The 27,978-nt window shown below is 39.0% G+C and overlaps 2 protein-coding genes across 7 annotated transcripts in view; one reads left to right on the top strand and one right to left on the bottom strand.

Moving 5' to 3' along the window:
- The window catches only part of KYAT3 (kynurenine aminotransferase 3), a 35,158-nt gene extending 29,216 nt beyond the window's left edge, over nucleotides 1-5,942 (bottom strand). For all 3 annotated transcript variants that reach the window (XM_005029267.6, XM_038183375.2, XM_021278561.4), the window contains exon 1: nucleotides 5,727-5,942. The gene's annotated coding sequence lies outside the window, so the exon portion shown is untranslated. The remainder of the gene's footprint in view (nucleotides 1-5,726) is intronic.
- LRRC8B (leucine rich repeat containing 8 VRAC subunit B) lies at nucleotides 4-27,299 on the top strand. Of its 4 annotated transcripts, none has more exons than XM_027463024.3 (5): nucleotides 4-26; nucleotides 19,501-19,555; nucleotides 20,262-20,357; nucleotides 21,016-23,177; nucleotides 24,181-27,299. In XM_027463024.3, exons 4-5 carry the CDS (start codon nucleotides 21,042-21,044, stop codon nucleotides 24,451-24,453), a joined length of 2,409 nt encoding a protein of 802 aa, XP_027318825.1. In that variant the 5' UTR covers nucleotides 4-26; nucleotides 19,501-19,555; nucleotides 20,262-20,357; nucleotides 21,016-21,041; the 3' UTR covers nucleotides 24,454-27,299. The 4 variants fall into 4 exon arrangements, with proteins under 4 accessions (XP_027318825.1, XP_071898112.1, XP_027318824.1 ...); XM_072042011.1 differs by lacking the exon at nucleotides 4-26 and adding an exon at nucleotides 4,544-4,566; XM_027463023.3 differs by lacking the exon at nucleotides 4-26 and adding an exon at nucleotides 6,080-6,225.
- Nucleotides 27,300-27,978: the final 679 nt, after the last annotated feature.

The raw sequence follows: 27,978 nt of genomic DNA, 5'->3' as shown, positions 1-27,978 counted from the left end.
TGTAGGATCTGATCATCTACCAGAAAGTAAGTCTGTGGCATTTTTGTTGTCAGGGGCTGCAAATAGCACAGAACTGATGTTTTCACTTTCTGTAGGGGCATTGGGAATATATTTTTCAGATAAATCACTGACCAAACCACACTGAAATGACCGAGAAATAAAGGCCCAGAATGAAAGTGTGCTGAAAGACAAAGATATTGGTTTTGGTCATTTGATCCAAGATCTCTGAGGATCTGAGGCTGCAGAGTGCAGAGCAAGTCCTTCTCTATTGTAAGAGCAAGTTAAATGGGAAAAATGTTATATTGGTTGATCCCAAATTGTTTCTTTAATTGATCAGATCAGTTTTGGTCAAACCAAATTGGGGAGTGACATCACACATAAACAAAACTGCAGTTCTGAAAGTAACTTTTGGTGAAAAAATAGTCGGGGACTACCAGCAGCAGCAGGAAGTTAGTTGAAGGAGGTGACCGTCTTGAGTTGTCTCAACTGAAATCAGAGCTGCATGTCTGCAGCCTAACAATTAAAGCAACAGTGATTTCGTAAAACAGCACAACAAGTAGTTTCCTACTGGAGAATTTCCGATTTCTAGTCTGTGAACTTCTACAGTAAGCATAAAGCTGTCTCCAGACAAGTTCTGGATTAACTAGAAACACAAGACTTCGCAAGAGGGCTGAGCAAACAGAAACTGACATTAATGAAATAGTTACTCAGTGTAAAATTCTTTCATCTCTGTACAAGGAAAGTGAAATACAAAAACTAGCATAGAGTAAAAGAAGGTAAGATCTAGTATGCTTGTGAGAAATCTGAGTCTACATAAGAATTTCCTGTGTTTTCTGCAGAAAAGTAAGTGATGTAGAGTTTCAAGAGCTAGAATCGTAATTGTATTTTTATTGACTTGTAGTTGCAATGTACAGTAGAGTCAAAGCATTTGTAAACAACAGAAGTGAATGGCAGGGGAATCCCTAAGCACTGGGAAAAAAAAAAAAAAAAAAAAAATTTTGTTAGTAACTATCTAGTAGGCACTCATCAATGATTAGTAATGCAGTATTGTGTCATGTGTGAACTGTTTATGCCTATAGGGTTTGTAGAGCTAATAAATGTTTACTTTGTGTTGAAAGCAATTAGGGGGCAAGTACTCATCATTAGTTGCTCTGTTTACTAGGAGTCCATCTCATATATGTTTTCTTGAAAATCATCAGAAAAGACTTCACGATTAGTCAGTAAGAATAAGATAGCAGGAGACAAGAATGCAATACTGTTGAAGAGAAGCAGAAAGCAATCCTTATTCATCAGCATTTAAAACATAAGTGATGACTGGAGAACATCCTGCTTAGAAAAGCATTGTCTGTGCTACATTATGCTGTACATTTTTTTATTTCCTTTACTTCTTGCTGTTACTTAGGATTTCACCTGGGTTCCACCATTATGGTTTCTTCCTTATTCAAGCCTTTTGTTTCCTCTCCACGCTCTTTGAAAACATTTATTTAATGAAAAATATTTCTTATCCAATCTTTTCTAACTAGACCTTCAGTATGCTTAGTACAGGCTTTGTTCTGAACACAAATCAGAAATTACTGTATAATCACCTGTTTCCTGCCTTCTTGTGAACGTTTATTCCATTTAACCTCAGCCTTAAGCACTGTTACCTCTTCTACGTTTTAACACTGAGTACTACTTTGATCCAATCTTTTGACGATATTTTCTGGGGAACTTCTCTGCTTCCTGTTTCAAAGTAAATTTCTCTGACTGGGAATATTGTTTTAGGATTATATCTGTATTGTCTACTCCCCTTCCTCCATGTTTCATTTATTCATCATCTTCCTATGTTTTGACATCCACCAAAATCCTTCATTCGGCAGAGTATGTGAATGGAATCTTTGTGCAGCAGAATGCTTAGTTATGAGTTTAAGTTGTGCTTGTACAAGTGAGTTAGGAGCACATGTACTATTGCACTGGGACCAGTTCCTGTCCACGGAGAACATGAATGAAGCACAACTTTAGTCAGTTGTCTCCACAATCGTCTTTCTCCCCTCTTTCTGACTCTCCCTCCTCCCTCAGTTGTGGACACTGTTCCTGTAATAGTAAGATTCAAACTCAGGCTGTGTCTGAATATGGTAGTTTCCATCAAAAACTACCATAAAATGTCATACTCTGGTTATTACTAGCAGTTTTGAACAGATGGCCAGATAGGAAGTATAGCACCCAATTAAAATTCAGTGTACCACTCTTTCTCGGTTTCTATCAGAGTCATAAAAACTGCGGCCAATATTTCTCTCTGAAAAAAGTTAACCTTTTCTTGTAGTGCTGTATATACATACACTCTACAAAAGAATGTCTGTTTGTCTGAGTAAAAGGTATTTTCACTTAGTTTTATCTGGCCTGAGGCTCCCTTTGTCACTTAAGAATGAAAACTCCTTAATTTGTCAATTAAAATCAGCACTGGCTGCATAAGAAAGTCTTTGCAGACAATGGATCCATATGTAGGCATTGTCTACCAAGCAGGGTTCATGCTAACAGCCCTGTATGTTACATGTTTCTGTTTTTTATGCTGCTGGCTTTCTAACAGGACAAAAAATTATGTTAACACGCTGCTGTCGCTTTGTCTGTGCTCACTTCCTCACAGATGAAAAGGTAGCAGCACATAACAGGGAATGAAGAAGAACAAGCTTTCTTCTCAAATACCCTGTATTTTGCAGGATGTCCTGTGTATGGTGTCTTTCTTGGGATGCCCTAAGATCCTAATGCTGTTTCATTGAAGTACATCCAGCCAAGGGTACATCTTCTATTCCAGTTCTCTTATGCTTAAATGTTTTTGTATTATCAGAGTTTATCTGGTCTCTCTTTATTCTATAAACTATTGCAGCTCAAGATCCAATGTGTCTGGGTTTTAGTGTGAATAAAAAATGACAGGCCCTAGGACTCCTGATCTACAGCTTTGAGATAGTTCTGTGTTGAACAGAAATTAAATTTATATTCCTGATCAGCTGATGCTGGATTAAACTGTTATCATATTTATTTGATAAATTAAGAATACCCTTATTAGTGCCTTACTGTCCAAAGCTGTCTGGAAGGAGCAGGGATCCTGCCTAAGCTAGTGGCACAGGATTTGGGCAGATCCCTCCAGCGCAGGGACAGCTGTCGCTGCCCACAGATCCAGCAGAGGGAAGTGTTGTTCTAAAATACCCACCCCTGCGGTGAATGCCTTATTTACAAGCTGCAAGTCACAGTACTGCTCCAGGAGATCAGTGATCTGGAGCCTGTGTAATATGTGATATATAAATTCTCAGCAGGAGACAAAGCTTTAGCAATGCCAGAAACAGTAAGCATGGTAACAATTGGGATGTGCCAAGGACTGATATGAAATTATCTTTAGATCTATGGAGCTTAAATGTATTTATTCCCTTCAAGAAAACAAATGTTTGTATGACATTTTAGAGGTTGAAGGGTTATGATGTGTTGGTTCATGCTTCAGCTAACTTTGAAGCTGTAGCCTTTCATATGAAAAGATGGGATCTTGAAAAACAGATGGTCAGGAGTCCACTTGGTGATCACAAGGCAAGTCATCACAGAGTGCTCTATTCAAAAGGACTGGCCCAGTTTCAGATAACTGCTTCCAGAGCAATTGTCAATCACGATGCTTTTGCTCCTGCAAATCCAAGCAGTGCTGGAGGGTTAAAAGTCAAGTATAAAATCACCTGTCTGATTTGAGAAAGAATATTTATTTAGAGATATTTTAAAGTGATATTTCAATTCCAAATATTACCCTCTTAAGTATACAGGACGCTGCCATGTAGCTTTCCCTTTCATACTGCATCATATTTCCCAGAGTTGTGCATGTGGAGGGACTGAAGTACATGCTCAAGACACCCCTTAGTCACACTGAGCATAGCATTTGAAACTTAATTCTTTTGAGATTCAAAGCTGGTTTTGTAACATCTAAATATCAAGTTAAAAAAGATGAAGGGATGGCATGATGTGTGAAATGAAACTCAACTTTTCTTGGATTGTCAAGCTGTTGTTTTTCAGTATCTTATAAATGTCTGTGACGAAAAACTAGAAAGGGTGTTAGAACTTGAAGAATGTTTTCTGGATACTGCTGCTTGAAAAAGACTGGAAGAAATTAATCCTAATGTAATAGCACTAAAATAACTCTGAAGATGAACTTGATCTGCTGGATTTACAGTCAGGAGCTGCATAGCTAAAAACAGTGTTGTTTTTGAGTAGGTGGGTAACAGAATATTGCCTTTGCTCAGGTATCATCACTGGGAGATTTGTGGAGAGTGATCAGTGAGAGGAGTGCTCCCCTTGTGGATCCCCAGGAGCCACTCAGCAGTGGAGTAAATAAAAACCAAACCTAGAAAGTTAGGTTTCAGTCTGTTACTCAAGCAATTATGAGCCTTATAGCCATTAGGTTCTGTGTTCTGACTTAATATTTTCCTTTTATTTTTAGCACAACAAAGTGTTCCTGGTTTTATAATTTAATGAAATATTAATTTGTCTTCCTAGCCTATTGCTGACAAAAAAAGAAAAGCGTGGCAGATCATAGAGACAGACATTTCATTTTAAGTAAGTAGAAATAAAAATTATAGAATAAGATATACTTTTATTTAGTTTGCTTACAGAAAGGGTAAACAGTTCCAAGAAGGGAAAATGGATGAAATCATTAATCAGGGAAATGCTAGCAGAGCAGATGATTTATCTTGATGGTGGAAATCAAGATACATGAAGGGTATGAAGGTGGCAGGTCAAGAAACAGAAGGGTCTCTTAGGAAGACGGCTGGCCTAGCTAATGCTTACCAAACTTTAAGAATGCTTCTTAGAGAATAAATTGCAGAAAATGTCTCGCTACTGTCACCTCTGACATTAAATTACTATTCATCAAATTGTATCATCATAAGTAACACCAATCAGCCTGAAACAAATGCAAAACAAACACATTCTCTACTAAGCTACCAATATGGCTGCAAACTGGAAAAACAAATGTGTGCTTTTTTTACAACATACATATTTGCATTAGCAGGTCTGTACGTTTGGGTTAAAACACCAGTTTCACTTTTATTTGTAAGTAGTTTCAGTTTTGGCTCAACGGCAATGTTTGTGTTCCAAAACTTGTTTTGCACAGAAATATGTTGTATTTTAATAGTTTCCTTAAGTTGAATAATAATAGATAATTGTGTGCTCCATACAATTTGCAATTTATTTCCACAAAATCTAGAGTCTGTGCTGCTTAAACGAAGGGGGGGTTGTATACCTGTGAGGAAAAGGGTTTTGGTATTTTATGGGGGAAAAGCAGTATTTTGAAAATAGATCCTTTTTCCTAGCTGGTGACTAGACAATTAACAAACATTATTGTAGCAGAATGAATGTAAGGAGTATAATTATGTTGTAAATATGTTTCTGAATAGATTTTTTGCAGTGGGGTGGCTAAGAATGAAAATATTGCAGGAAAATTTCTTGAGCAGATCGAGATGTTTGTGCGTGTGACTAAGAAGAGGCAGAAACACCCCATTTGCTGAGGTATTGAGAGGAATATGGGTAGAAATCAGCCCCTTTTTGCAGGCTTTCTCGCATTTAGCCCTGCAGAAGCAGCTTTTCAGACAGGGCTGAAGGTGGGAATAGCACTGTCAGCTGGAGAAAGAGGAAGTGAGGCAGGAAAGTCAAAAAACTTATGGTGCGTGGGTTGTTTTTTTAAGCGTGTATACTTGTGGAGTTCTGTACAACGTTACCTGCTTTGGGCTGGACCTGACCGGCCGCGGTAGGGTCTGGCTCCGCAGCAGCGCGGCGCTGGGCTGTGCCGCTCAGCAGGAGGACGGGCACCGCGCGCACCCGACCCGCTGACAGGACCGGTGCCGGACGAGCCTGGGTGCTCCCACAGGGCCCCGGGGAGGTCTCCGGGGCTGGGCCCTTCCCTCGGCCGAGCCTCCCGCCCGGTGCCTGCCGAGCCGCCCTCAGGCCGGGCCGGGCCGCAGGTGCGCGGCGCCGCCTTTGTCCGCCCGGGCCGCCGCCGCCCCGCGGCCTGTCAGCGGGCCCGCCGACCGCAAGCCCCATTGGGCGGCGCGGGCGGTGACGCGCGGCGGGGCGGGTCCGGAGCCGAGGAGCGCCGGTTGCAGCCGGTGCCTCGCGCTGCGCTGCGGGCTGACGGGCGCTGGCGGTGGGCACGGCTCGGGGCGGCTCGGCTCGGGGAGAGGAGAGACCAGGCGAGGCGAGGCTCGGCGGCGCGGCCAGGTAAGCGCGGGGCAGCCGCCGCCGGCAGGTGCCGCATCGCCACGGCCTGCGGGGAGCGGCCCCGCGCCCTCCCGCTCGCCCCAGGGGAATGGGGCTGGGGCTGGGGCTGGGGCTGGCGCCGTGCGGGTGGGGCCGGGAGGAGGCGCCGCGCCCGGTGCCGGTACCGCTGCGCGCCCGCCTCCAGGGCCAGGTGTGGCGGCGGCACCTGCCCCTGCCCCTGCCCCGCCCCGCCCCGGGCTCCGCTGGGCCCTGGCCGCGGCCTCCGCGCTGCCGCCCGGCCCGGCTGCTCCGGGGAACCCTCCTGGCGCCCGGTGGCGGCGTGTCCGGGGGACGGTCAGCCCGTGCTGCGGGGCCTGGGGGGTAAAGCACCGAACCGGGCTTCCCCGGGGCTCGGGTCTACGTGGAGGCTGCCGTTAACCGTGCTGCTCCGCTCGCCGTGCTCGCCTTAGCACCTGGTGCGGTCCTGTCAAGCAGCAGCCCTGGGTAACGCTGCAGCGAGCCGGGAGCTCCGTGCTCACTTGCGTTTTCAGGCGTTTCAGCGGCGTGTTCTGCTGACTCCTGGCTTCCCCTGCCTGCTAGCTGAAGCGATAAGATAAGGCGTCGCTCCCTTCCCCGTGTCTCACAAGTCTCCTCTCTGTACCTGCTTAGCAGGGAGGGCGACTGGTCAAAGGATTGCTTATCTGTTTTGTCTGCGCTCATAAAGTTTTTTTGGGGGGGAAGGGAGAGAGCTCACAAGGCTTAAGTAATGTAACATTACAATATATCACTCATATAATTTATTATGTATTGTCTCCGTAAATTGTATGCATTTTCTTCGCTCAGCAGGCCCTGGGAGGAATGGAAGAGTTCTCCCAAGTAGGACTTTTCTTCAGCAGCTGCGGTGCTGACCACAGCGAGGGATGTGGTAGGAGAGAGAGCAGGAGGGAGAAGGGCTGCAGTGTAGAACCAGGAGTTAGGATAGGCTGCAAGTTCTCTTAAGGGTTTTCCCTAGTGTTTTTAAAACATCCTGTTGTAGCTAGGTAACAGTGCTTATCGCAGAGTTTCATGCTAGCATGTATTTTACGTAGTAACCATTTCAATTTCAGTAGGTTTCACGTAATTCATTGAAATTTGCATGTTTGTTCTCTTATGTTCTTGAGAGAAAAAAAGTTGTTGGTCTGACCACTATTTATTATTTTTTTCTTTTTTCTTTAAGGAAGATAGTATTATCATGGGGACAAAAGTAAAATTAATTTCCTGTTGTTTCTCACAAGGTACCTGTACAAGTGCTCTTTGAAGTTGGTGACAGCATGTTGAATAAATTTTAGACAGAGCAGTAATACTAAAGAGGCATCTATCTGTAATTCAGCATTATAAAATGAGCCTCGCAGAGCAGTATATCACTGCCAAAGAAGCATTCTTATAATGGATTTCTTGAATGAGAGGAGGGAGGAAGAAAGTCTTGGGTTTCTTTAAGTTGCTTTTGCACTTGCCCTGCCTGCCACACTAGAGGTAGCGAAGGAGGCTGTAGCTCTAGTAATATTACTACAGGCTGCTAAAGCCATAAAGCTTTACTCTGCTGTGATTAGAAACGGATATTTCATGTGACTAAGGGGGATACAGCATGGTTTGTACTGGTCTCAGCTGCCTGTTTCACAGTGTTGCCTTTATTTCCTCTTCTAACCTGTGGGCTGTATTTATTCTTCCTGTAGGCATCCTCACAACAGCTGTTCAGCTGTTGTCTTGCAAATAGCATTATTCTGCCAGTTGCAGTCTTTTTTTCTTTTTAAGAAGTTAGAAGCCTGTGCTATGATTATGGAGATAATTGGTTAGATCACTAGGGTAGCTACGTAAAAGGAGAGGGAATGTAAAGTGGAATTAATATTTGAATCTTTAAATATGCTGGAATGTTAATGTTTGAGTGGGATAGGCTATGTTACTTTAGGAACAGAGGAATCTATTCTTAATTTGCTAATTAACTAATGAAACATTTGCTTGATTCTTCTTAACTGGTGACAAGCTATGGCAAGTCCTATCTGACAAAGGTTTGTGTTCTGTATGGAGTGAGTTCAGAGCCACGTACTAGGAGCTCGTAACTCAGCTTTGTTGTAGCTGATAAAAGTAGCTTTATATTCACACCCCTGTTACCATGTGGATGTTCAGTCTCATTAATGTCAGGTTGTTATGAATCATGTGGTCTTAACTTATTGATAACTAAATTGCATATTTGTGTGCTCTCTCTCCCTATATATATATATATATATATATATATATATATATATATATATAGTGTCTATGTCCCAGTTAGAGTTGTAGCAGACTTGGTATGCAGACTTCATTTCATCATAGTTATGCTTGGATTTGTTGTTGCTTTTCACCAAGAGATGCTAGCATGCTGTGTGCTGGTTCTGGATTCAGGTTTGAACTTGTTGAAATCAAATTGTGTTCTGTGTTGAACTAAAGCTTTAGAATACACATGAATAGTTTCCCCAGTTAATTGGTATGAGAAGACTAGTTTCTATTGGTGTAGTACTTTGCAAGAAAGGTAGACAGTACAGCTATCAAGGAAGCCATTGCAAATGCAGTTTGGTGCATGACACAGGCATGCTCTCCTCCAGTGTACACCAGAGAGGGTTCTATGGTCTTCCAACAATCAGAAAGGAATTGCGGAGAGAACACCTAACGGAGTGTCTTCCATTTAATTCCTACTGGTGCAATTCTGTGTCAAAGTAACACGTCTGCATTAGATGATGTGAGTGCACTTCCATGAGAAGTGTTCAACTTTTCATTGTATTCTAGTATTGTAAGCTGGAATGCAGTTTCTCATAAATAAATTGTGGACTTTCAGTGTAGGAAACTGGCCTTTTTGATCTCTTCAATAAGGAATCCAGTGATATCAATAAAAAATGTTAGCAAAGCAATCTATTTTTGTTGTTGCTAATTGTTAGTGGGCTTAGGAGTTGTTTTGGGTTGTTGTGTTGCAAACACTATTTGCTTGCTTGGGAGATACTTTAGTTGTTACTGCATAAAACTGAAATTTGTCTTCCATATTAAACAAAAGCCACAACTACAAAGCTATGGTCATGTAGTTCATTTAACAATAATTAGTGACATCAATTTTAATGCTCTCACTTAAAAACCTAGGAAATATAACCCATGGTTTCCCAGACTTTACTGCTATAGTTTGCTGGGGAAAACATTGGTATTTTGTGAGTAGTTGAGGCTTTCAGATATTTATCTAGATATTTTATGGTAGGTTAAATTCTCCTGCATGCAGACGTAGATGTCTACTGAGCTGGAATTTGAGAACTGCAAGCTTAGATTCTGTTGTTAATGTATTTATCCTTAAAATTCTTTCTTGTGAATGAAGGCAAAATCTTGATATGCAGTTCTAGTGTAATCCGAAATACTTGAAGGGAGGTGCTTGAAAACCTTCAACAGAAACTGCCTGTTTCTGGGCTGTTTAAATTATTAACAGGGGTGATAATCTATTGCTTTCCACCCACAACAAATGGAAGTGTGAAAGTGATTATTACTCAGCCAGTGTCCTTGCAAGTAAAGGCACTTGTTTTCTAAGTAAATGTCTTTTATTAAACATTAACGCTGTTTAATTTTACAATGACACTGGCTCAAAGTCAGGAAAGCACCAAAACATCGTCTAGTTGACTCCGGGCACATCCTGGCTCAGTTCAAGTGCATTTTCAAACAGGAGTTCAGTAACATTGGCTTTGCTTGGAGCTGTTAACTCGGTTTCGTATAAACTGGGGGGTGGAGGTTTGTGGAGTTTTTTTTTTGTTTTGTTTTGTTTTTCACTTCAAAGCTCTTAATTGACTCAAGCAGTGGTAAAACCTTGACTTTTGTTTTTGAAGTTACTACACTTGGCTTCATACTGAAAAGTGGCATTTGTTCTTGTAGTAATGCTGCCTGGAAGGAGGAAAAAAAAAAAAAAAAAAAAAAAACAACAGCAAACTTGCCAGTTGTTAGGTTTGCTCAGACAGCCTGCTCATAAAGGGGATTTGGTGTGGTGGACGACTGTTGTGCAGCACGCTTCAACTTGACAGAAGTATGAAGAGAAAGTTTAAGTACTAAGCTAACTGTCTGTCAAGGTATCAAAGCAGGATTACTGCAGATTTACTGTAGTGCTCAATACTGATCACTTGTACCTTGTTCTGAAAGAGCATTGTTCTAGGAGATGCTTCTGGTAGGTAACTGTAATAGTGCTTTTAGCTCTAGTGATCGCATGCAAACGTGTTCTCAGAAAATGTAGTATTGCATAGGACATGCAACGTGGAAACTTGTCCTTCAAACTTGTCCTTCAGTCCTTTAATTTCATTAAAGAAAAAAGGCTGCTTGGTTGAATAGATAATAACAGAGAAATATAGCGATGGAAAAGATGCTTAGGAGATTGAGGGGATTGTGCAGTCAGCATGCACCCTGCTGGATGGTTAGTAAAACCTATTCCGCTTCCATTTCAGGGGAGTTTTTTATTAGAGCTTCACAAGTTGTTTTTTTTTTTGTTTTGTTTTTTTTAATTTTAACTTTGAGGTGTGGAGGTTCTATAAAATGTTAGCAAGATGGGTTTGGGGAGAATTCGAGTACAAAGAGTAGCTGAGTTTGAATCAGATGTATGTTGGATATTTATCTGTTCTTGTTAATTTTTATAGGTATTTAGATGGAATATCTAGAATCGAGTGTTTCAGCTTGTCATCTGGCTTTTGGCAGTAACTGTCTTTCCAATTAAACAAGAAGAAATGCTTTTTCTTCTAAGAAGAGATAGTAGCCATGCTGAAAATGTGAATCAACTTTCCAATGTCAAGTAACGGAGTGAAATCAGATGCATTTCTGTATGACTGCCCTGATAATTATGTTTTCCTAGATGCAATTAAATTCTTTTTGAAACTTACGCAGTATCAGGAAAACTTTAAACTAAAACACCATTTTATAAATTTGTTCTTAAGTCTCGTATTTATGTTTAAGTGTGGTAATAATTATCTTGCACAGGCAGACTGTATTTATTTTTCATTTGTTAACTTGATGCTTCTGTTTTTTTAACATCTGTTATCCTGATAGGACATGTTTGGTCTTGGCAGTCTATAACTATTGAAAAATCATCAGTTTCCCTAACTAAAAGCTTTCCCAACATAAAATAATTACTTAAATACATTGAATTTCAATACTCTGCTCTCAGCAAAACAGGCAAGATTTCCCATCATATGTAGCACGTTGGCCACTTCGTTCTTGATCTCAGCTCTCAGTGCTGCTGAATTCCTCCTAGGCCCTTTATCCAGAAGTACCAAATCAGAACATGACCGTGCTTAGTGAATGCATCCGTACCCACAGTGCTGATTTACAGCAGCATGTATGCTGCTGTGCTGCCTAGCCGTAGCACCACAATATCCTTGTGGATTGCAAAACTAGCCCAATGCTTACCAGGATTTGTAGTCCACTCTGTTGTGCTGTGACAGCAGCACTGCTGGTGCTGGTTGGAAAACTAATTCAGAGCTAGCTCAGGTGTGTGTACATACTCTATGGTTCCTCCTTCTCAGAATACTTCTTTACTTAGACTTGATTTCTGTACACTCACTGGGAACATCTTGGATATTACTAGGTTTTCTAGCCATTTATAGTTTTTTCAAGAGTCAGTTTATTGGAAAGTACACTGAAAATGGAAGGGCACGTACGCATAATTCCCTGCCTTTTCCCAGGGGAGGATGGTCTTTTGTTAAGTATTCTTAACTTTTTTATGCAGCTGGCCTCTCTTGTACTTCTACTGCTCTTGAAGACTGAAGATAATAAACTATATTATAATTAAAGAATCTGCTGGTAGAGGAACCTTGTAGCATTTAAGTAATTACTATTCTCTAGTGTTATCTTGGTATGCTTTGCTTTCTGATGTCCTGAGCATAGCAGCACAATGAGTGGACATGGTGAGTATCTGTCTGATTTCTGGAAACTAAGAGGATAAGAATTAATTTTCTATTGTAGCACTTATCTTGGTATGCAGAATTAAGTAGATACTATTGAGACTTCCTTTAGTATGCTGGAGGGATCCTGCTGATACCATTGTTTTACAGTTATGTATTCATATTTCTCAGCATGAGGAAGACTCGGGGATGTGGATACAAGAATAAAAAGGCATTAAAAGTGAGCTTGAAAATCTAGTTCCGTGCAGTTGGGAGATGTCTGACTGTGCTAGCCATGTCAGTATTGGGATGAAAGACTTGGTGTACTGTTCTATAAGATGGTTTCTGAGAAAGTTATAAAAGGTACAGCATGCCACAGATACTGGTCCCAGTCTAGACATGTTGAGATTTCTTCCCTAAGCAAGATTACACCAAAGGCATGGGTGAAGAGCCAAGGAGACTTTTCGTACTTACTGCTTCAAACTTGCTCAGATGTTTCTTTGGAACTCAGAATCACGGACTGCTTGTAGTATTGGCAAATAATTTCTGTCTTCAGCATTGCAGTACTGATTTCAAAGCTGGGACTTGAGGGGACAGCAAAGGAGGCCCATTCTTACCTCTTTTTAGGCACCACTTGAGAGCGTAATCTGTGCTGCTTCCCTGGTACCTTCCATGGCACGCTTGGGCTGGAATGTCTGACTGCTTGACATGCCTGCAGTCATCCCTGGAGAGAGTGGTCTCCTCCCACGCTGGTTGGAATAAGCATTAACTGAGCACAGACGGGCTGTGTGCATCTGTCCTGAGAAGGCAGATGTGTTTCCCAGGCTGTTCTGTTCTCGCCTCTTCACCCCCAGTAATTTCTCACTCATCTCTTCTATACTAGAAAGACAGCTTCCTGTAATCTACTTGCTTAAGAACCACCAGTCCTCTGAGCGTTCTTAGTCTTGCAGTCCTGATTGTGTTTTTTTGTATTTTTTTCCTAAATGAGATGCTAATGATCTTTCATAATGCAACTGAGGTTTGTACAGGGATGTTACCCTTCTATGGTGGAAGTGTTTTCTTTGGTACTAATGTAGGACAGCCTTTCCTGCTCCTAGGGCTGCATCCTTGGTGGTGTGTGTCTTTCCTACCAAAGATCAGTCCAGGCAGGATTTTTCCTCTCTTCTGGTTGCTTCCAACACATGGCTCAAGTCACAGCAAAAATATGTAGTTCTTCGCCTGTTTCAATTCAATCTCTTATGTTTGGCTTGTTTAGAAAAACATTTACTTTATCAAAGAAATGCACCTAGCTGGACTGGCAAGCTCCATTTAATTCTTGCTTCCACATCTACAATGTTGACTACCATAGTTCAGAGGTTTTTTGTTTGTTTGTTTGTTTTTTGTTTGTTTTTTTAAGTGGACTTATTAAAGTTTATGTGAAGTTCATGATTGTATGCTTGGGTGATAGCATGAGCTGTTCTAGGGTGATGTTGATAATGAGAGTACATAGATGTGGTTAATGCAATCTGGTACCTCAGTGCTGTCAATCCTATTCCACAAATCCATTACCAATTTACAAAAAGGTAGCTTGTCTACAAAGGGATCTTTCATACATTCTTTGAACATTCTTGGCTTCAAATTTATATTTAAATGAGTCTTGTGTACAGTTTGGGTGCTGATCCTGCTTATGTATCTGCGTCCCCTTTTTGAGACTAATGTGAACTGACTTTTCTGTTGTGTACGTCATTATGGGCTAATGCCAAGCTTAAAAGAATAGACTTCTTTGGGTTCTTAAAAGTGTGTATGTCTTCAGAAATAGCAGATCTCTTGCTAGCAAGAATCCATGCCCTTCTCCTATGTTTTTCTTAATACTGAAAATTTTGTTTACTTGAAAATGTTACGGCCGAAAAAGAAGCTGCTGGAAGACAGTGCTTCACTGTGGATACTGACCTCTTTGTGTTGAAAATGAATGAATGTGACTAGACTGCATGGTGCTGCACAACAAATATTTGGGACTTGTTTTTTGTTGGGTGGTCCTAGGCTCCCCAATGCCCTTCTCTTCCAGTCAGCAGTGCTACACTTTGTTATGCTCACTTAAATATATATATATATATATATATATATTTATTTATAAAAATAATAAGAATTTAAAGCCCCATGGAACTCTGCAGTTACTTGTCATGCGTTAATAGGTTTTGCTGTTCCTTCAGCAATTGCCAAGCAGACTCTTGATGGTAGATCTTCAAGTGGCTGATACTTTTAAGTTTGGAATACCAATGTGAAGCTTTTGGTGCGCTACTTATAATTTCCTTTTACAGGGAAATAAGTGAAACATACAAGTGTCTGAAGAAATGGAGACTAATGGAGTGCAAAAACCCCACTCTGTTTTCTATGGAAAAAGTGCAGGTTTCCTGTGAGAATACAAACTAAATAAGTTGGTTGAATCACTAATTAAATATTAGGGTGAAACAAAACATGTCTCTAGGTGAATTTACCATTTGGCTTCTTTGCTTTTTCCATATTGACTGTAATCAATATTTTAGATGCTAATATGTATTTTATTAATTTTAAGCTAATGTATTTATATTGTTAATTAAAGATGAGAGCACAAGCTGAAAATAAATCCATAGTCCAAGGCAGTTACTGCATACAGCTTGGCTGAAGATTTACATTGCCTCCTTAAGGAAGGTGGAGGCCACAACACTAACATTTGTCAGTTTAGTGAAAACCCTTCCTCTGTTATACTACCATCACCATCTGATATAACCTTAATTTATAGATTTTTAAATATATGTGTCTGAGTTTGAAAATATTGCTGGGCCACTGAACCTATACAAACTACTACTCACTAGAAAAGTAAATCAGAATTGATGCAGAGTCCAGATTTTGCGTGGGTTGGTAGGGATCTCAGAAAGCACCCTGCGTGGTAAGAAAGCATCCCTGTGAGGATCACTGCCCAGAATGTAGAAAGCTTACTTTCAGAGAGGTCAGTCATGATGCAGTGACTTGCAAGACAGACAAAGCAGGTCTACGTCTCAATTTCCTTGCATGTTCTTTACCATCAGGTTGCTGTTCAGCTCAAACGTGCCCATCCAGAAATGTAGCTTTGTGCCTACTTGCCTCTTCTGTTTTGCAGTGATTTTTCTGTAAGCTCTCAACTACTGTCTGTCTAGCCTTAAACTTGGACTTAAACTGGGTAGTTTGTTTTTATTTTTAGCTTGCGTGCATAAATGTTTCTCAGCAGTACAGTCCTTTCTAGGAGCATAGGTTGTGACCTTCTGGTTTGGCTAGAAGGCAACATCTTGAGGAGAGGGCTGGAGAAGTGCTTTTAGTAAAGCTGAAGCATGTATTTAGAATTGTTCTCCAAGCTAACTTAGTATGACACTAAAAGTACTGTTTTTCCCTAAATGTATGTATCTTGATGACTTGTAATATGACTTCATTAGAAAGTTTAACCCTCAAAATATTTAACTTGGTTTCTCCCACCCATCCAGTATCGAGAATTAAGCCCAAGTAACCCCATGCACTTGGGCAGACCTCACTGATGCAATCCATTGTCATGTGGCTACGGGCAGGTAACGGGAACTGGCTGTGCGACCAGACTTTTGGGAGGTGATCCACCTCCTAGTGAGTGTTTGACCAGGGACCTGTTTTAATACCACAGACTAATTCTTTACTGGACTTTCTTAAACACAGAACAGATTAAATCCTTGCATATTGATGGCATTTAAGGAGAAGTTAGCTACCTATGGTTTGAGGAAGATTGGTGTTTTCAGGAGTGTTGCAGCATAGCTTGGAAACGTATAATGTCATGTAGGTAATCCTGCTCAGTCAGATTTCAAGAATAAGGCTTGTGCTTGTAAAGCAAGTCAATTTGGAATAAAGCTTACTTCTAATTTAGATTAGGTGGCAAGATAAAGTATTTCCCTTGAATTAAGCATAGCAGAGAAAGGAAGTAATAAAAATCAACACTGATATTCTGTGTTTAGGTGAAGCTGCCTTCAAGACCCCCTTTTTCACCTGCTCAAAGGCCTTCTGTGTTGAGCCTAGGAATGTTCAAGCTATTGGGTACTTGGGAAAACTACTTATTATATCCTTGCCAAGTTACATGCTAATCTAGTTTCTCAGCTTACGGAAGTTTTGGTAGTGGCAGTGTTAGATAGTAGTTTAATTTTGCAAGGTTTTTTTTTCTTTTATCAGCTTGTGTGCTAGGCAGTTAACTTTGAAGCAGTAGCAGGGAAGGAGGGCAACCCATGTAAAGTGAAAGTGTAAGCATAGCCTAATTTACTAAATTTTTGTACTAAAAACATGTTTGACTTCCCAGAAATGAATGTCTAAATAGCTTGATATAAGTAGCCTTCTCTAGAGAGAAAGGACTACCTTAAACAGTGGAAGACTTTGCAATTACTGGTCCACATTTTATGTTCAGCAGTACTGTCCTGAGTACAGCAGTGCTTAAGGACTAGCTGGTCTGTATGCAGAGAGTTGAGGTTGCCTACTTGTGGTTAAGATCCTAGACTGTTTGAAAGGTCTTCAGGTATTCAATGGTTTGAAAGTTTGTAAAACTTTGAACACTATTGTTACTGTAGTCTTGAACATCCAGTGCTTGAGCAACATTTATTGTAGAGTTTGGGAGTGTCTTGAGGCTTATTTTGAATACAGAAGAATAATCACTTAAGTTTAATCATCACTTGTGACCTTCTTCAGAAGGAGCTAGAAAGAAGCTTTCTCTAATCTTGTTTGCATGTTGTTTGGCATTCAGTGGAACGCAGATGCAAAAATACAGTCCCCATCTAAAAGATCCTAAAACTACATCTCTGTGCATGCAAGTGGCCAAAGTACAGGTTTTGGAAGACCATATATCAAATGGATTGGATTGAGTATTCTATCACTTGGATTGAGTATTCTATCACTTCTCAGTAGAAAGCTGAAACAAAAAGCAGTAGGTGTGTGAAGGCATCTGCTGAGGCTGTGCAGCAGTCGCGTTCTTCATGAATTCTGAGCTGCCCTAGAACACTTGCAGTACCTGGGCTTTTTGTTGTTTTGGGATACTTAAAAAAGGAGATGGTGGCATGCCTATAGATGGGGAAGTTCTAACCAGAAAAGACATGTTGGGGGTGAATGAGCAAGGTTTGTGCCACCTTCTCCTTTTGTAATATTCATGAGGATTTATTTATTTATCTATTCCAGTGTCACTGGGATACCTGTCAAAGTATGCTTTAGTTGTATAAAATATATTTTGATTAAGTGTCAGAAACATCTGTTCAATACTTAAGATTATTTTTTGAGTTGTGTAAAACAAAACCTCCTGTCAGGTATTGGCTTTTGTAGCCCATCATCATCTGGGGACAAGTGTCAAGTGTCAGAGCCACCCCAACCAAGTGTGCCTACAGTTATATAAGCATCGACCAAGGGGTGGAGTAATGCAATATTAAGCAACCTTTTGGGGGAAGAGAGAGTTTCTAGTGGTAATAGGTAATATTTTTTCAGAATGATAGCCTCTTATTAATATGCTGGATTTGTTTCTATTGAAGTTGTAAGTAATTAAAAATTGCCTAGTTAGTAGTGAATGTTACTATTTTATTTTTCTGGCCTGAGACATGGTTCCAGCCTGGGGTAACTCCTGAAGTCATCACTTAGCTTGGAGCTAAATTTCTTTCTCTCATCTTCTGAGAAAGAGTGCCAATTGAATTAGGCCACTTTGAAAAGCTTTTATGGCTCTGATATGGGTTGAAAGCAGCTGGAGATGAGAGTCATCAAGCCCATTACACTTCAGCTTCTTTCCATTTGATTAGTCAGTCTTGGCATACAGATAAGATCTGAAAGAAAACTGTCTTGAGCAAAATTAATATAAACATGTGAATTATTAATGATATACTTGTATATACTGTGTATTTCTCCAATAGGGGAGTTTATTTTGCATACATGGAATTGTAATAAATACACGTTTCATCAGGTGGTTTCAAAAGTGGTCATTAGGATAACTGGAGTTTAAGTATCTAAGCACTTAATACTGTGACACTCAATTTCTGCTAGAAACTGTTCTAAAACCCCAGTAGGAACTTTTCTTTTCTAGGATATGCGATAGGGACTAAAAATTTTCTAGTGTGAGGCAGGGAGATGACAAAGCATTTTTGTAGGAAGCAGACCTGACGGAATTACATGGCTCAGTCTCACTCCGAGTTCTCTGACTACATAAGCACAAACCACTTTGAGCATTAAAGCATTGCTTGAAGATGATGTACTAGGTTATGCATATACCCAAATACAGACAGTATGTTTTTAGCAGAATTGACTTAAGTTCAGTTTTTCTGGTTTTCTTTGTAATTTAAATACAAAGCTAAAATAACAAAACCAACCAGTGTTAATTGTTGTAGTATAAGTTAATATTTTTTCATACTCTGAATTCTGTGCCTTGATTATTCCCCAAGACAAGTCTGTTACCAGGAGAGTTTTCTTCCATGTATCAAAATACACATGCATTATTAAGTTGTATTACTTGTAGCTTTCTCTGGGTGCTTAGTTATAAAAGCAATTTCTTAAAATGTTAGTATGCGCCCGTGCCCTTGACAAGGTCCATGCGTTTGCAAGGAAAAACATACTTCCATCCTTCTGCAAATGATTTTTCACATTATTCCAAACTCTCAGCCAATTCTGCTATCACCTTAACTTTTCAAATTTTCTTTGTTAAATATATACTACTTATGGTTTTTGCACTTCTGTTTCATCTTCAACATATTAATCTCTTGGTGTGTTCTTTACAACTTTAACAGGGGTCCTAAATACTTCTTTTTATTATAAAGTTCTGTTTTAATTCTAGGTTAGAAATGGGGAAAAAAAAAAACTTTTGTTTTTTTTTTTTGAACATTATTCAAATCAAGCACTTATGGCTTGAGTAGAGACAGTATCCAGATACTTTTAGTGAAATGAGAGACTTAATTTGATGTGTTTAGTACCTTTCTGTGTTTTTACACCTGTGAATTTATGTCCAAGCGCCAAAGAATTATTCCAAAAGAGCTGATTTTAGAGATACTTACAGATCTGTTTTTGCAAGTTGAGCTGCAGTGAATGAAGAAATTGCTATTTCTCAGCTGTGGTTATAACACCTCAGCTGCAGGAGTAGCAACTTCTTATGTAAATGCAAAACCATTTGTGCTTAAATGGCTTTTAGCACTTAGGTGACAATGACAAGGGCTGTTACTCCATCTCTACTTCAGGGAAAGCAATGCTTGGTTAGTGACCCAGTAAATATTTCACAGGGATGGTATCTTAAAGGATTCTAACTAGAACTTTGGCTTATTAAATGTTAGATTTTTAAAACACTGCTGTGGAAAGACTACTGAAGTGCTGTTGAATTAGTCAGTTGTGGAGAACCAAATGTTTCATGATCTGATGAAACCTTTTTTCTCTCCAGGAGCATATTACAACCATCCTGTCCTTCTTCAGCTGTTTTACCTTGAGCAGGCCTGGTAAGTTTCTGCATTTTGTTAAAAGCGGCCTTGTCAAATGAAGAAATGCTAATTTAATTTTAGCCATTCCTCTCTCTTCAAACGTGAATGTAGGATAAGAATAGGGTTCTGCCTCAGTCATGCTATTTGTATTTTTATAGCAGCTTGTCACTTGTGTTGGAAATTAAAAGTGCAGTAAGAGTACATCAGGAAAAATACAGAACATCATCAGTCCTTGTTATCTGTAGTGCTTAACAAAATTTTGTAGTAAGTTTGCTTCAAAACTGGTAGTGTCTGTGGTATTGCTTTTGACAGTGGATAATTTGTTTTAAGTAAAATATGGCCCTCAATTTTTGAGAAACCTACCTTTCTGCCAAACTTTGGTGTATCAAAACTGACTGAACTATTTCTCAGAGTAATGTATGTTGCGTATTTTATTTTCACAGAGCTGTTTGGCTGAAAAAAAAAAATACTTTCCAGTGAAATAGTTAGCTGTAGGCTGTTTGCTCTTTTTTCTTGTGTTGATATGATGCTGTAAAACTTTGACTTTACGCTCAAGATGTTCATGTCCAAGTGTGCTCTGTTCCATTTTGTGTAGCTGTAGCAGTGCAGAGCTTAACAGCTCCTGATGTCTGCAGTAAGGCAGTAGTTGTGCTGAAAGCTGAATATTTGCTCTGTATTTTAATGGCTTCACCCAAGTAAGTATATTCAATATTTTTCCATGCAGAATGAAGACAAATGTAAAGATGGCATGTCCAAGGAATTTTAAAAGGTGTAGACCTCCTGACTGAGAGGTGCTGTATATTTCATTCTCTTTAATAAAGTAAGTATTAATCAAATGTATGCTGCTAGGGGTTAAATTTGACAGTTACATACATGTGTGTGCATGAGAATGACAATAATGCACAATAAAAATGTTAGAAAAGCTACATTTTCAAATCTCTTGGTAGGAGAAGGGGAATTATATGTAAGTATATGTAATGCAGAACTGTTCTTTCAAGAAATTTTGTTCACTCTTTATGCTTTACGAATTGGGTGGAATGATTTAATTCAGTAGAAAATTCTAAATTACAAGAGCAGTCCTGTTACCTACCGTACTGCTCTGATTTTTGGCATTCTTAATAAAAGAGAAATAACTTTAGTTACATAAACTTAGGATAGAGGTCAAGGACTGCTAGTAATATCTCAGGCACTCAACTCGTACCTGCTTGTTCTTACTTGACTAGTACCCAAATGCAAAAAAGCATTTCTCCTAATTTCTGATGCTATTTTAATATAAAATAAAAAATAAAATGAAATCATGGCTATGGTGTTAAGTACCAGGAATTCTTGGATCCTTTTGCTGTACTTTGAATACTAGGCCAATATTTCATATTAGATCTACAAATAATGAAAACAGTGATAAGCTTCAGGTGTTTAATAGTGAAATAAATTGTTTTTAACCATTCTCTAAGGATGTCTTTTCTTTTTTCCTCTACCAGCTGCTGTTCTCTCACAGGTGAAAGTCATGATCACGCTAACAGAACTCAAATACTTAGCAGATGCCCAGTCATCCTACCACATACTAAAACCATGGTGGGATGTCTTCTGGTATTACCTCACCATGATAATGCTGCTAGTTGCTGTGCTTGCTGGGGCTCTCCAGCTTACTCAAACCAGAGTGTTGTGTTGTCTTCCTTGCAAGCTAGAATTTGACAATCATTGTGCCGTGCCTTGGGATTTAGTTAAAACCAACCTTAACATGTCTGCTAGCTCTACAGCACAGATAATCATCCCGCTTAAAATCCAGAATGATCTCCATCGGCAGCAGTATTCCTATATTGACGCAGTATGTTATGAGAGAGAGCTTCATTGGTTTGCCAAATTTTTTCCATACCTAGTGCTTCTGCATACCTTTATTTTTGCAGCTTGCAGTAATTTCTGGCTTTACTATCCTAGTACAAGTTCCAGGCTTGAGCACTTCGTAGCAATTCTTCAGAAGTGTTTTGATTCTCCATGGACAACGCGTGCCCTCTCAGAAACAGTTGCCGAGCAGTCTGTGAGGAAGTTGCCAATATCCAAATCCAAAGCAGTGATTTCATCACCTGGGAGTTCAGTAGATATAGGGGCTAGCAGACAGTCCCTGCCATATACGCAGCCTGGCTTGGAAACAACTGGAAGAGAAAATTCCTCAAGTGTTCTTGACAAAAAAGAAGGGGAACAAGCTAAAGCTATATTTGAAAAAGTGAAGAAATTCAGAGTACACGTTGAAGAGAAGGATGTCATATATAAAGTGTATATGAAACAGATCATAGTCAAAGTCATTGTGTTTGTAATAATAATAATTTATGTTCCCTATTATTTATCTTTCATTACACTTGAAATAGATTGTGTAGTTAATGTTCAAGCCTTTACAGGCTACAAAAGGTACCAGTGTGTTTATTCACTAGCAGAAATCTTTAAAGTTCTGGCTTCGTTTTATGTTGTTTTAGTGATCTTCTATGGCTTAACTTGTACATACAGTTTGTGGTGGATGTTAAGAAGTTCACTTAAGCAATATTCTTTTGAGAAGCTGAGAGAGAAAAGTAACTACAGCGATATACCTGATGTAAAGAATGACTTTGCATTTATTCTCCACTTGGCAGATCAGTATGATCCTCTTTATTCCCAACGATTCTCAATATTCCTGTCTGATTTGAGTGAAAACAAACTGAAACAGATTAATCTGAACAATGAATGGTCAGTGGAAAAACTGAAAAATAAACTAGTAAGAAATGCCCAGGACAATATTGAACTTAACCTTTTTATGTTAAACGGTCTTCCAGACAGTGTATTTGAACTGACAGAAATAGAAGTCCTAAGCTTGGAACTTATTCCCGAAGCCAAACTTCCTTCAGCTGTGACCCAGCTAGTCAATCTCAAAGAACTCAACGTTTATCATTCATCACTAACTATGGATTATCCAGCAGTGAGCTTTTTAGAAGAAAATCTGAAAACATTGCGTCTGAAATCGAGTGAGATGGGAAGAATTCCCTTTTGGGTCTTTCATCTGAAAAACCTTAAAGAATTGTGCTTAACGGGATATTTTGTGCTAGATCATCACAACTCCATTTACAATGAAAGCTTTCAGGGACTAAAAAATCTGAGATCAATTCACTTAAAAACCAACCTTTCCCGTATACCTCAAGTGGTTACAGATCTTCTGCCTTCTTTGCAACACTTGTCTATCAACAACGAGGGAAATAAATTGATAGTGCTAAATAACTTGAAGAAGCTGGTAAACCTGAGAACCTTGGAATTAATCTGCTGTGATCTAGAGCGCATACCCCATTCCATTTTTACCCTAAACAATTTGCATGAAATTGACTTAAAAGAAAATAATCTCAGAACAGTGGAAGAAATAATTAGTTTTCAGCATCTTAAGAACCTTTCTTGCTTAAAACTGTGGCACAACAGCATTTCATATGTTCCAGTGCAGATTGGTGCGTTATCAAACCTGGAACAACTGTATCTAAATTACAATAATATTAAAAATGTTCCATTGCAGCTATTTCTTTGCAAAAAGTTGCAATATTTGGATCTTAGCTATAATAAGCTAACCTCTATACCTGAAGAAATCAGTTATCTGACCAATCTGCAGTACTTGGCTTTGACAAAAAACCATGTAAGTAGAACTTTGAATTACTACTTAAAAAAAGAAAATCAAATACTGACTTTAGCCTCCTGTTCCTTCTGGAGCAGTCCTGATTCAAAATGTTTTTGTAGTGCTCATGATTGAAGTAAACAAGGTGGAGCTGAGAGAATGTGGTACTTGTTTATTTGCTAGAACTTCGGTATCATGAAAGCTTGTTTGATACTAAGTGCTATCTTGGTCCTAAAGTGTCTTCAGGGCTCCGTTCCATAATCACAGATAGCATAGGCTGGGATGGGTGCTAAAATGTAACTTCCATTTCCCTGTGCCTGTCTATCCTATGTAGTATAATAATGGCAATAATCTGTGTTAAATTTTTACCCGAAGTGGCCAAAGTGAAAGCTTTAGTGAATCAGCAGCTAGCTCATGAGCAGCGCAGCTGTCTGACTGGGAGGAGGGAAATAGCTGGTAACCTCAGCAGCAGTGCTAAACTGAGAGGCTTGTTATTGTAGGGTTTATGACCTGAGGACTTCTGTTCAGGTTTCAAATTGCTTTCACTTGTAAGGTTGTTTTTATATGTTAATAGTGTGGACCAGGATTAATTACCACTGTGCTGCTTGTACAGGTTTCACAACACTGGAGCTGCTAATGTGTCTCCACAGAATCTGTGCTTTGTCTTCGTTAAATTGTTCTTAGGAGATGGTGGTCTATTTATCTCCCCTATCACCTGCACATGCACATGTTTGTACACAATTCTGCGTGTGCACACATGCATATGCTCACCCATGCCATGCTTCTGCCTTGACTTCTGCCAGTAACTAAGCATTTCCTTAACAAAAAAGTGTATATAAAACGTTGTAGCGTTCTCAAGCACTTTCTTATCTAATGATAAAAGCATTAGTTATCCTTTCCATGTACCTCCATGAACTAAGAGCTTTCTTACCCTAAAATGAAGTCGGGAAATGTGAAAACTTGCAGCTTAAGTGCAAGTTAACATATTTTAACATAGGTTATTTTTGTTTTTTCCTTTTTCTAGATTGAAATGCTGCCTGATGGATTATTTCAGTGCAAAAAGCTGCAATTTCTTCTTCTGGGAAATAACAGTCTGATGAATTTGTCCCCTTGCGTGGGTCAGCTACTGAATCTTGTTCAATTAGAGCTCGTTGGAAACTATCTTGAATCACTTCCCGCTGAGCTAGAAGAATGTCAGTTCCTAAAACGGAATAGTCTAATCGTAGAAGAAAGGTTGTTAAAAACGCTTCCACCTCGTGTAAGAGAGCGTTTGCAGACATGCTCAGATAAGTGCTAAGCTTGAAATGAAACTCTACGTCAGTGCATCCTGTAAGCCTTTTCACTTAATACTCTCTAAAGATCTGTATAGATGGAGAGAATAGCAGTTTACAGATTAGTCTTAAACATAAATGCATTGAACAGAGTTGATTGTATTGGAAAAGAAAAATTTGTTTGGACTTGAACAAAAAAATACAGCCTTTAACAGGTAATCATATATGTGGAAAGTCTGAAATATGAATTGCCAGTTTGATTCTACTATTTGAAATAACTTAGTTAAATGTTTATGATAGTACTGGAATGGAAGAGTTGATTGCCTGGTTATAGTGAGTGTGTGTATATACTTTTTTTTTTTCTTATGGGGAATTTATTTCTGTTGGTAGTGACAATTTTAAACAGTTTCATCTCCTGCCATATGAGGCCTAAAAACTGTCTGGAATTAGTTTTTAAATGTGAACTCTTCACTAACTTAGAATATCTTAAATTGAGAATTTAAGCTATTTGAGCAGTTCAGTTGCATGGGATATACTGAAAATCATTTTTCAAGATACCTTAATTTTTGAAGATTTTTGACAAGTACTAAGCATTAATTTTATAATTGTGGAAGATGCCATTTATGTCTTGCTAGTAAAACCAGCTGGGCAATAATATCTGAAATCAGTTTCAGTATTTTTGTCTTATATAGTAAGTACAAAATGTTGCCTAGAAATTGGGAGGAACCAGAAGAATCTGGAATAACTGTTGTGCACGTGTACTAGTCAAATTTTACAGTACTGATTTTCGTAGATAATGATGGCAAACAGAACACGATAAGGTTATAAAGCTGTCTTCTGTGTGTTGTGAGCATCCCAGGTGTCAGTGTAATGTGTGTTGTTATTTAATGTTTTTTATAACCTCTCACTTACTGACTGCCTCAGTGCTTCTCCATGCCCAGTTATGGTATTTTGGTGGCTGAGGAGAGGAAGAAAGAGGTATGTGTTAGATAGGAACTGAAAAACAAAGTTAAAACAAACCAAATAGTCACACAGTTCATAAGTACCTGGGAGGGAAAACCAGGAAAGCATTATAAACTTTGTCTCTTCAAGGGATGGAATAATTTCATAATTAACAGTGGTGAAATAAGTTCTCATGCCATCCTTAATACTTGCAAAGCTGGATGGAAATAAAATGGTTCCTGACTTTATTAATTTTTCTGCTGTGCGCTGTTTTATTGTACTTGAAGACTTAACTCTGCAGACATTTATTATGCTCACTTAAGAAGTTCTGCCCCTGGAGAAAAAAAAAAAAAAAGAGCATGCTTTCCAAAAAACACAGGTTTGAAAACTTCTTGTAGTACATTAAAGTTTTCAAAAACAATCTTAATTATAGTAAAATAAATGTGGTAAATTGTGTTCTTAAAGACTTCATTGTCATCAAGTGTGCTAACTATACATTCCAGTTTGCAATAACAAATAATCACAGATAAGCCAATTTTAGTATTAGACTGTTTCTAGTCATCTCTTGCTTCCATTTCAGTGACACTTCTATGGAGAGTAAGGTTTATTTTGAAGGAAAATACCAAAAGTGAGTCTGATCAACATGGAACTAGGAGATGTCTCTGCAGTAGCAGTGCAAGAGGTACCTCTTTATTCACTGTACTGATGGCATTCCAAAGACCTCTGTAGTTAGAGCACTGTTCTTCTCAGGGAACCAAAATATGTAATTATGTTTTATGTAGTTCTAGAAATAGTGTAAGCTGATTAGTTGTTTTTATGTGCAGATCAGTACAGTTGGAATAGTCTTTCATAGCAACCATATGTAGCTCTCCCAGGCTCCATTTCCATCTAAATCTGAGTTGTGTAATAGTTCACGGGAATTGACATGGTTCACAAATGGAGCCAGTCATGGTAGATGTGATCGATTAAACTGGAGTATGCTGATTTGCACCCCTGTGGCTGGAGCTTTGTTAATAATTGCAATAGATCTGTTAGAACTTGATAAATTAACACTGGGGAATGCTTCATGCCATAATTTGACACCTGAGACTTGCGGCTTAGTATTTTTTTTTTTTTAAATAGGCAAGTATTTTCTTTAAAGGTTTTTTGAAATTGGCAAGTTGTATTGAAAAAGTTGAATAAGCAAGGAAACTCTACACATGGTTTTGGCCAATAACTTCATTTTTTTAGCAGTGAATCTGCCCTTTGCCACAATCAACACAACTGATAGGTGAGCAATGATCTTAAGTATGCATTTTATGATAGTTCTGCCAGACTGAAATAACACCAGACTTTGAAAGGTACTTCATTTCTCTAATGTGTAATCTCAAATCCTTTAAGGAAATGGTAGAAGAAAAAAAATGCATAAGTATACAATGTTTTATAATTTAAGTAGTTTACATTTTTTCATTCAGACATCTTTTTCAATGTGCACCACTTTAAGAGGGTTGGATTTTTTCACTGTATGTTTGTTTACAAGACACCCAGAGAAAAGCCAGAAAGCTTAAAGGCTAGAATCTCTAGCCTTGCTTTCAATCCACAGTGTGCCTTTATTATCTGTTTTCTACCATTAAGCCCAATCCCAATGTTTAGAAGTGAGGACAGAGACAAATACAACCCTGAATTTCTTGCATTTATTTCAGCCGTGACCTTAATATTCAGTATTTCTTCAAAGAGAGGAGGTTTTCAGGGAATCAATCTGAATCCATTGTCATAAGCTTTACACAATAAGCGGTACTGGCATCTAGTCTTTGTATTAAACAATCGCTTCCAATCGAAAAAAGGCTTTTCAAGTTGTTTGTGTTGTGTTGTTTGAGAACTTTGTATTGTGCCCTTCCGTATCGCGAATGTTTTTTTTTAAAAAATTAAATTTTTTTGCATTACAATTCTATGAACTGTTCTTTTATTTCCTAAATGAGATGTTGCATTTAATGCAAAGCTCAGGAGTTTGCTTCCAGCTATCTGTATCAATGTGCATAGTAGGCATGTCTGCTTCAGGAAGGTGTGGAAAAAATGGATGCTCTGCTCTTCCATTTTCAATGCAGTTCTCATGTTCTGGGCCAGGAGAGAAACTCTTGTGTGAATTAGAACTAAACTTTTGTCTTAATCACAGAATCACTGCAGGTCTCCCAGTTTGATTTTTGGGGAGCTGGGTAAATACAGAATGCAGCCTGGACTTGTACTGACAGAAGTGGGAAAGCAATGATTCTCTTCCCAGCTTGTTTTTTTCTCCCCCCTCCCAAAAAATGCTGTGTGTAGTGATCCATGCATATGTTTTAAGTATTGTATATTCTGTGAGTTTGAGGTTCTAGCATCTCTTGAAACACAAGATGGTACCTGATAGTGTTTTTTTTGTTTGTTTGTTTTTTTTTGGTGGTGGTAAACCATGGTTTGGCTCTTCTGTTTTGAAAAGAAGGAGGCAAAAATAAACAAACTATGCAGGTGATGTTACATGTTCAAGTGCTAGCTGTGTATCTTTCAAAATAAGAACCTTCCGAGCCAGTTTTACAGACTTACCTCTATTTCTTCTTAGAGGTCAAATTAAATAACTAATAAAAAATGACACACAG

This window comes from Anas platyrhynchos, chromosome 8, assembly GCF_047663525.1.
Source record: "Anas platyrhynchos isolate ZD024472 breed Pekin duck chromosome 8, IASCAAS_PekinDuck_T2T, whole genome shotgun sequence".
Classification (NCBI taxonomy): domain Eukaryota; kingdom Metazoa; phylum Chordata; class Aves; order Anseriformes; family Anatidae; genus Anas; species Anas platyrhynchos.
The sequence above is the reverse complement of the archived record's forward strand: the minus strand, read 5'-3'. Positions and strand labels throughout refer to the sequence as shown.

Excerpts from the sequence above, each read along its gene's own strand:
- LRRC8B (XM_027463024.3), top strand. The coding sequence starts at position 21,042 with ATGATCACGCTAACAGAACTCAAATACTTAGCAGATGCCCAGTCATCC. Across the intron at positions 23,178-24,180 it reads TGGCTTTGACAAAAAACCAT|ATTGAAATGCTGCCTGATGG; the intron begins GTAAGTAGAACT and ends TCCTTTTTCTAG.